The sequence below is a fragment of the Centroberyx gerrardi genome, chromosome 6 (assembly GCF_048128805.1).
Source record: "Centroberyx gerrardi isolate f3 chromosome 6, fCenGer3.hap1.cur.20231027, whole genome shotgun sequence".
In the NCBI taxonomy this organism is placed as follows: Eukaryota; Metazoa; Chordata; class Actinopteri; order Beryciformes; family Berycidae; genus Centroberyx; species Centroberyx gerrardi.
Window position 1 is genome coordinate 15751082 of NC_136002.1, and position 9443 is coordinate 15760524.

Genomic DNA, 9443 nt, shown 5'->3' on the forward strand with positions numbered 1-9443 from the left:
TGATGTAGAAGATGAATGTTGGTGAAGGAAGTGATGTGGTTTCAACCTACAGTTGGCATAAGTTTGAATTGCATGTTTATTGAGGTAACACTCATTTGCAAACAAGCAACACTGTATTGAACTTATTTGACATGTTGGAATATGCCTTTAATTTGTCCACTATTACGTCGCCATTGTACTGCAGTTTTCCTGAATTTATCTTTTCTTGTTAACAGCGTCATGTGTTTTAATCACTTAATCAATTTAATCACTATCACTTTATGGATCTCACATATAGATATCAGTAACTTTGATGATGGACTACTTCCAATTTATAGTGTCAAGGCCCATAAAAGACTTTTTTACCTCTACTTCATCTGTGTAATTTAATATCGTTGGCCAACTAATTTGTTACTTGGAAAGACTCCAATCAAATTAAGGTTTCCTTTTACTTGAAATAAATCTGTCATACCTTTTAAGCATGACAACAAATTATTTTAAAAAACAGTTAACAACACAGCTAATGAACAACAACTTTGCATTATTCACCCATATGCTCCCACATGGCAAGCTTGTAACTAGCACTCTGCTAGTTTTAGTTTACAGTCACATTGTTAGAGTTAATTTAACTCAGAGTTAAATTAACACTGACAATTTGACTGTATCTCTCTGTCTCCAATATGCTCACACAAACAGTTCAGCAGCTTTCTCCTGCATTTAATGTTGAGTCACGTCAGCTTTATTTGTGTCAAGGACTGAGACAGAGAGCGAGCTGAGGGACAAGCTCACTGCCCCGCCAACTTACATCCTCTTTAAACTTCTCTCTCTCTCTTTGTTTACACTCACCCGCTCTCTCTTCTCTCCTTATCATCCCTCATTCTCATTCATCAGTGTTTCTCTCTCTTTTGGGGTGCCTCCTATCCCTCCCTCTCTCTAAACTTCTTCTCCTTTCTTTCTAGTCTCCTCTAATCCCTCAATCTCTTGCTCTTTCACTGCTTATTCAGCACCCCCCCCGCCCCTCTCTCTCTCTCTCTCTTTCTGGCATGCACTCTGTATCACTCTTCTCACACCTCTGCTCTGTCTCTTTTCATATCTCTCGCTGTCTCTGTCATAGCTCGTGTCTCTTCTCTTTTCATCCCCCTCTCTTCTCTCTCTCCCTCACCTCACGGTTTCTTTCTCTATGCCTGAACCTGCTTGTCAGCTGTATTTTTTGTCAAGCTTTCATATCAGGGGACGTCACCATCTCTCTCTTTCCCTCCTCCTGTTCTTCCTCTACACTCTACCCCCCATCTCCCCTTCAATTCTACCTTCCTCTTGCTCATTCTCCCTCCCTCTCTCCCTCCCACTCCACTCCCTTAATTCCCCTACCTCTCTTTTCCCAGCTTATTCTTCCTCTCCGTCTCCGCCTCTCTCTTCCTCTTCTCCATCTTTTCCCCAAACTCTCATTTCCTTCTTGCCCTTCTTTATTCTCCCTCTCCCACTCTCTATCTCCCTCATTTCCTCTTTCATCTTCTGGCCTAACCCCTTTTCCCCTTTTCGCTCCTCGCACCGTTCCTATCCTCTGTCTCTCTCCATCTGCCCTCCACCTCTTTTTCCCTCTCCACCTCCCTTCCCTGCTCTTCTGTTATCTGTGTCCACTGTGTCAGTCAGATGGCTGGGCTCCAAGACCAGCTGAACTCTACAAGGACTTCTCCTCTCTCTCTCTCTCTCTCTCTCTCTCTCTCTCTCTCTCTCTCTCTCTCTCTCTCTCTCTCTCTCTCTCTCTCTCTCTCTCTCTCTCTCTCTCTCTCTCTCTCTCTCTCTCTCCTTAGCCCCCTCTCTCATTCTCCTCTATTTGTCCCCCACTCAATTCAATCCAATTCAATTTAAAAGGTACTTTATTGGCACAGTAAATTGTGTTAACATAGCCAAAGGAGATATAGATAGAAATAGATAAGACAGACAGATATGAACAGAAATTAATGCAAAATGATTCTGCACAACTCGCAGTGATGTTGAATTAACAAGTGACTGAAAGAGTTAGCAACTGAATCAATCTTAATCTCCACTTGGTTTTGGCAAATTGTGAATGTTGTGAATTTTGCTGCTATTCTACCACATTTTGGGCATTTCACCAAGGAGGTATAGTAATTTTTGGGTTGTGGTTTGGCTTTCAGATTCTTGATTACAAAATAATAGGGACGTCTTCTTGACAATCCACATCTCAATTGTCTCAAACCTTAAAAATCCTTCTCTAACTCGTCTGCTTCTCTTTATCTCCATCTCCTCCTCTGTGATTGGTATAGATTTAATAAGGGAAACGATAAGCGATAATGGCTTTTACCTGGATTCACCTCATCAGTGTTTTTCATGAAAGGAGGTAAGTTTTGTACATTCAGTGCATTTGGATAATCTTTGGGGAGAAATGTTCTCTTAAACAGTTGCATTTGGGGCATGAGGTGAGCAAGGTTAATTCTGTTTCCACCTCATTCAGTGTGCAGAATGAACACAGCCTGTCTGTGGCCTTTCTCAATGGACAAGCTATGTTCGCTGAGTCTGCACATAGCCATGGTTTTTCTTAATTTTGGATCAGACACTGTGGTCAGATAATCTATCACTGTATAATACTCTATACTCTATCTGTCCTACTCTTCCTTTCTCCACTCCATATATCTTATCCCCCTTCTCTCTCTTCCCTCCTGTCCTCTATCAGTCCCTCTCTTCTTCAATCTCCTCTCTTACGCTCTGTCCATTTGGCCGTCTGTCCGTCTGTCTATCTGTCTCTCTCTAAGCTGACGGGGCAGAAAAGTGCCGGGACAGGTCTTTTAACTTGGCATATCTCTCTCTGCACACCTTTTTCCTCCTCTCCCCTTCCCTGCCCTCATCTCCTGTCCTCTAACTCTTCTAAGCTCCCTTCTAAGCTCTCACCTCTCCACTGCTCCCCCCTACTCCTCCCCCTAAAATCTGTGCTAGCCTGAAACGCATCATCACATATACTAACCCTACACCTGCCTCCACAGCATTGCCAAGGCATCATCTCCCTCCCTTCTCTCTCTCTCTTGTCACTTTCTTCTTTATCCACTGTTCCATGACTCAAAATTAACTGGCAAAAACACACAGCCATACACATTCATGCATGCAAAAACACACACACACATTGACACACGCACACACACTCCTCTCCTGTAACACTGTCCAAGTGGTCACCACCCTATTGTCTCTGTGTAGGGGAGGAAAAGACTGTCTGCCAAATGTCTAGGGGTGGGGGAGCTTTGGCTCATACAATTTTTGCACGCAACCTGTCTGTGTGTGTATGTGTGTGTGTGTGTCTGAGATGACAAGTGTTTGGAACATGTGTAATGGGGGATTCCCTGGGAAGGGAGATCCTGTAATTGTGTTTATATATGTGTGTGTGTGTGTGTGTGTGTGTGTGGGTGGGTGGGTGGGCAGGGAGTTGTTCTACATAGGGTGTCCTATGTGTGACTCATGAATTCCAAAAACTTAAGTGACACTCCTCCCCTCCATCACCTCTACATTTTATATGGTGACACGCAAACATTTGGAACCCATTATGTATCCATTATGTATGTAATATTATGTCTTAGATCAATTCATCATAGCCACAATTCACTGGGGTTTGATGGGATATTGTACAAGATTGAATGGTTGCTTAAAAAATGGTTTGGAAACAGAAATGGGTGGCGGGGCTGACTCAGGTGGTTCCCCACATGCCAAGAGGACAACTATGTTTACATGAGCATCGAAGCCCAGGGCAAAAATAAATTTCTCCATTTTGAAAAGTAATTATTGCTCTTATGCTGCAAATTGTATGCTTGGATGCTCAAGTATGTCTGCATATGTTTGCATGTGCGTGAGTGAGTGTGTATGTGTGTGTCATACGTGTGTGTGTATGTGTGTGTGCTGAAAGACAAGGCCAACCTGCGTTCTCAGACACAGTCAAGGACCATGACATCACACTCTCACTGATATCACCAACGCCTAGTTCAAGTCTGCATGCCTGTGTGAGAGCATGCATGCATGTGTGCTTACTTGGCTGCACCTGTGTGTGTGTATTTGTGTATGTCTGTGTAACTGGTTCTTATTTCCTGTGCCTATGCATTTAATGCATTTAATTTAATGCATTCATAATTTCTTTGCATAGACGTGAATGTGGGTCACAAAGAATGTGTCCAGAATGGACAGACATACAAAATGATGGTAAAAGGTTTGCACACTCAGAAAGATTGACAACATATATATTGTCCTTGTGCATGTGCTGGAGTTTGTGTGTGTACATCTGTGCGCGTATCTTTGCGACACTCTTTGCCACATTATATTTGCTCAGAGAGCCACCAGGGCGAAGTAGCTTTGATTAAAAAGAGCTGAAACAGATGGGGAAAGATGGGGAGATAAAGATAGAAATGAGAAAGAGAGAGATTGAAAGAGGAGGATCTGGAGAGATGGAGTGATATGTAGCGGGGCATAGACAGATAAGACAGCACTGAGAGAGGAAGGCAACAGATAAGGAAAGAACTATGGGAAGAAAAAAGAGGAGAAATTGAAAAGATATGCGAGGGGTTCTCTATAAAAAGGTACTGTGGTCCTGTCACTGCCCAGGGTTCGGGTTCTAGTCTCTGTTCAGCACAGTGAGTGTAACAAGGCATGAACACTGCCAGGGTGAATTCCACTCCCTGGCTCAATGGCGATTACATGGCACAAACACTGTATGTGTATGCCAAGGTTAGGGCTTCTAGTCCCTGTGAAACTCAAAGGGTAAAGCGTGGCATTGACTACAAGGACGGCCATTCTCTACAAGCATCATTGCCATTTCTTTATAACATTACAATTTGGTACGGTTAAAGTAGCTTAAGTGTAATACTTTCGAAAATCTACAGCAAGCGTGCGTGTGTGTGTGTGAGTGTGTGTGTGCGCAGTTCCGTGCACATGAACATAAAATGTGTGTAAGTAATTTGATTGCATAACTTGAGTTAATCTTAAAGTCAACAGGGTGGAAAAAGATAACAATGCACTAAAAGCTACCCAGACACAGTTGTGCAACACCTTCTCTGACCTGTGTGTGTGTGTGTGTATGTGTGTGTGTGTGTGTGTGTGTCTACAATATGTCTATGTCTCTGTGTGGGTGTGTCTGTGTTTCCGTATTTGTTTATGTGTGTCTATGTGTGTGTGTTTGTGTCTGCATTCACATGTATGTGCCTGCATGCAAATGAGTGCTGCTTGCATGTGTGTATGTGTGTATCAGTGTGTGTGTGTGGTAAGATGTTTTAACCTATCTGGGTCATCTGGTGTTTTCAGCAGAGATGATGGAGTTGTTCAGAACAGAAAGGCCAAATAGTGTTTACTTTGGCCTGCGTGTTTACATGTGTACGTGTGTGTTTCCTTTTCTACAAATACACTCTGTCTCCCTTTTTTCATTTGTCCCTCCCTCTCTCTCTCCCTCTCTCTCTCTCTCTCTTTCTCTCTCTCTCTCTCTCTCTCTCCCTCTCTCTCTCTCTTTAATGCTCACACAGACTCACACTTCAATGGCAGGAGTGAAGCACGAACAAAACGCTGAACAAACACAGGAGAGAAACCTTGGGGGGAATTCCTCGAAGTGAGGTAAGACATTCTGTCAGAACTCACACACACACACACACACACACACACACACACACAAATGCACAAGGGTACACACACGGACACATTCACTGTGGTAAATGAAAAACTCAAAGCCATGTAGGCATATCAGCTTGAGGTTCACCACTGCACATTGAAGGACACACACCTAATCATCACCAATCAATCAAATAACAGAGCTAAGCTCTCATATTCCACATAAGCCGACTGCAAAATACACAAACACAGGCACACACGCACACATAAACACACCACACACACACGCACACACACACACACACACACACACATTTAAAGAAAACCTCTTGCCATAGTGTTTTAAGACAGTTGTACATTAGAGAACCGCTAAAAAAACGCAGCATCTCACATCTAACAACCAGTGTGTCTTTATCTCTAGCTATCACAGTGCCTGATCAAGCCTTTGTACCACAGTGTAAAAGATCTTGCAGATTTCCCTATGATCAAGTCAATCTGGTTTGATATTATCAGAACTCAAAGATGGCTTGACAATGGTTTCAGGAGAGCTTTGATTGCGTTGCTGCCCCTCTCACACCGAATGACAATGTTCAAAAAATGTCATGCCATCTCACACTTGAAATGTTCCTGTGATAGAGCGATTATTAAGCACTCCATTGTGTTATGACACACTGATTCTAATGCTGACCTTCTTATACTGCTCATCAGTCTGACAGCTGGGTGTTTGTCCACCAAGCCTCCAACCTGGACTTCCTACAAAGGCGACCCAATTTTTCTGTGACTGGAACACCACTCACTTTGTTGTTGCATGCAAAGCAGGAAAGAAAAACATTTGAATGGGACAACCATTCCCAATGTATCATGGTAATGTTCATGTCTAAGCTGGATACCGCAGAATTTTGACATGTTTGCCATGAAATACGCATTGTTTCATTTATGGAGAGTGCCTGAGACTCAGAAGACAGAAATGTTGAAAGCAACTTGCTCAGAAATTAATAATAACTAATTCAGACCTTTTCCTGGGTTTCATGCACAAAGCCAACCTTTCAGTGACAACATCCTCAAAGCTTCTATGGCGGCCATACTGAGCATACTAACCAAATCACCATTAAGGACTGTTGAGTTCAATACAAATACCCGTTACACCCTACAGGCCCACATAAGGATTCAGTAGTGCTGAGCTTACAGTATTATGATGAAGCCCCAGTGAACCTTACAGAGTCAGAGTGTCAGAATGTGATGAAATTAAATGAAGAAACTGCAATAGACACACACATTATGCTCTTATGCAGTCACAGTCATCACAGCATTTAAATCAGTCCTTTGACCCTGTCGTTAACTGTTAACCAACACTACACCCCCACACACACACACTCACACACACACACACACACACACACATGCGCACACACACATATACACACAAAAGTAATGTCCATCTACACTCATCAAACCCTGCTTACTCATGACAAACGTCTTGTTTTCCTGAATTAAAACTTTCCATTGCCATTTTATACTGAGTAACTTTCATGACCCGAAGGCACTGGAAATAATAAAAAAAAATGCATGGTTGATAATCTGAACATAAGGCTTTTAATATCCTTTTGAAGATACATGATTTTCATTCAACAGCAAGAAAAATGAGTTTCAGTGCTCTTTGATGCACAGCAGAAGTCAGAAACAAATGCTGACAAAGGCCAAATGCTAAAAAGTGTTAATTTCTTTCCACCTGCTGCGCACAAAAAACACTGAAATGTGTGGATAGTCAGACCTAACCTACAAATTTTTGATCATGCTATTCTTTTGTTCTGAACACGCACGCACGCACACACACACACACACACACACACACACACACACAGGGGAGTGTGAGGTGAAGCAGGCCTCTGGGGTAGTCGTCCAGGGTAGAACCTAATACAGTGGTATTTTCATGTTTCCCTGCCAAAAGCAACCCTGCAGCTGTGTGTGTGCGTGTGTGTGTGCATGTGTGTGTGTGCGTGTGTATGCGTGTGTGTGTGTGTGTAGATGTATGTGTAATCAAAGGTAGCACCGTGACTTTAGCCTCAGGGCCAAGCGAAAAGTAAGCACGGCACACCTGCAGGAAGTTAGATAGGCCACAGACTTAGGGAGTCTGAAGACTGTAGCTTAAATGAAGGAGGAATGTACTGTAGCATTCATACAAGTCCCACTCTTAACTGCATGCAGCAGGGCATGACTGCTGCATGCAGGCAGGCCCGCCGGACACAAGCACCCAGTTGATTGAGAGATACAAGCAATGTCTATTCAATTTTCAACATTTGAGAAAAAAGGATGCAGCAGTTGCTGCCGCAGTACAAATGAGGGTTAGATACAAGATAGATGCATGATCAGGGTCTTCTACAATGTGTATCACTGGAGGAACAGCTCAGCTTGTCATCCTACAGACTTACTCCTCTCCACAGCTTCTTTCACTCTATCTACCCATCACTTCACTTTTATCCTCCTTTTACCAATGTCTTTCCACTCTTTTCCTTCCCTGCCTATTTCAGCCCCATCTCTCCCTCTCTCCCTCTCTCTCTCTCTCTCTCTCTCTCTCTCAGCAGAAACATTGTAACTCATGTCAACAGTGGTGTCAACAGGTCGTCCAGAAGGACAAGCCATGTTAGTCATTTGTCACCACTTACAAACACTTCATGGGTCCATTTAAAGTGATACCGCAGGCTACAATGATGTTATTAGTAGTATTACATTCATTGCGAGAACGGTATTGCCTCTTACTCATTTGAATATATCATGCTAATTGTTAGTCTCAATAAACATAAGTGTAGTTATCCTATAACAAATTTAAGAAAGATGCTTTGTAAATATCTCATCTAAACTTTAAAATATCATGCAGCTACAAGATGCCAGAAAATTATGCGACAGAAAATCGTACAGTAATACCAATAATCTATATGGGACAATATGCTCATTATAAATTCACTGTTGAGTACCACAGACCCCCTTGCAGTCTTACACTTACAATATTATAGTGATTTTAGCTTTAGGGCACACAAGCTACAAAATGCAACACATCTGATGCGTATCGATGTGTTTCATAGAAAACAAAACAAGCACAACAACAACAACAGGAATTTAAGTATAAGGACATCTCACCATCTCGTCTGTTGCCCCTCATGACTTTGGCGGTGGCTACCTGGGACCTTGCGACCCCGGTCAAAGCCCCCAGTATAAAGACCATCCACATCTGGAAAAGCACCGGTCCGGTCATCCCGACAAGAAACTCCAACACTGCCCAGGTATCTCTGAAAAAAACGTATTAAACGCCCGCTCCTGCTGACTATGCTGCTGTCGCTTCCCAAAAATGAGATTTCTTATATTTCCAAGAAAGTTGGTGAAGAATCTCTTACTATTCACCAACTTTCATCTTGTCTCTCTGCTACGTGCAACTCGGAGCCACTTGTTGGCTCCTCTGCAAAACTTGATGCGCACAATATCCCGTCTTGTGCCAAAGTGCCCAAATATCCAAATATTAGGCTTCCTCTAAGCGCCCAAAGATACCGAGAGCCCAACTCCGAAACAACACAATGCAGGTGGGTGATAATATAGCTCCGTTCACGGCCAGACATGAGCTTATGGGCGCCAAACTTCTTATCGCTTTGGAGCAAATAAATTCTGTTCAGTCACAGAGAAATATTCCGCATAGTTTACTTACTAGTTTCTATCTGACGCCTCTACAGTATGGACCTCGGCGCGTCAAACTTCACCGACCGACACGAGAGCGGTGCGCGCACACGCAAAGCAAGTGTGTGTGTGTGTGTGTGTGTGTGTTTGTGTGTTTGTGAGTGTGTGTGTGTGTGTGTGTGTGTGTAAGTGTGTGTGTGTGATGTGGGTGT

The 9443-nt window shown here is 43.0% G+C and overlaps 1 protein-coding gene across 2 annotated transcripts in view; it reads right to left on the minus strand.

The window, feature by feature from the left end:
* pdgfd (platelet derived growth factor d) overlaps positions 1 to 8978 on the minus strand; it is a 48743-nt gene extending 39765 nt beyond the window's left edge. For both annotated transcript variants that reach the window (XM_071925828.2, XM_071925821.2), the window contains exon 1: positions 8704 to 8978. In XM_071925828.2, the coding sequence (XP_071781929.2) occupies positions 8704 to 8818 (115 nt within the window). In that variant the 5' untranslated portion in view covers positions 8819 to 8978. The remainder of the gene's footprint in view (positions 1 to 8703) is intronic.
* Positions 8979 to 9443: the final 465 nt, after the last annotated feature.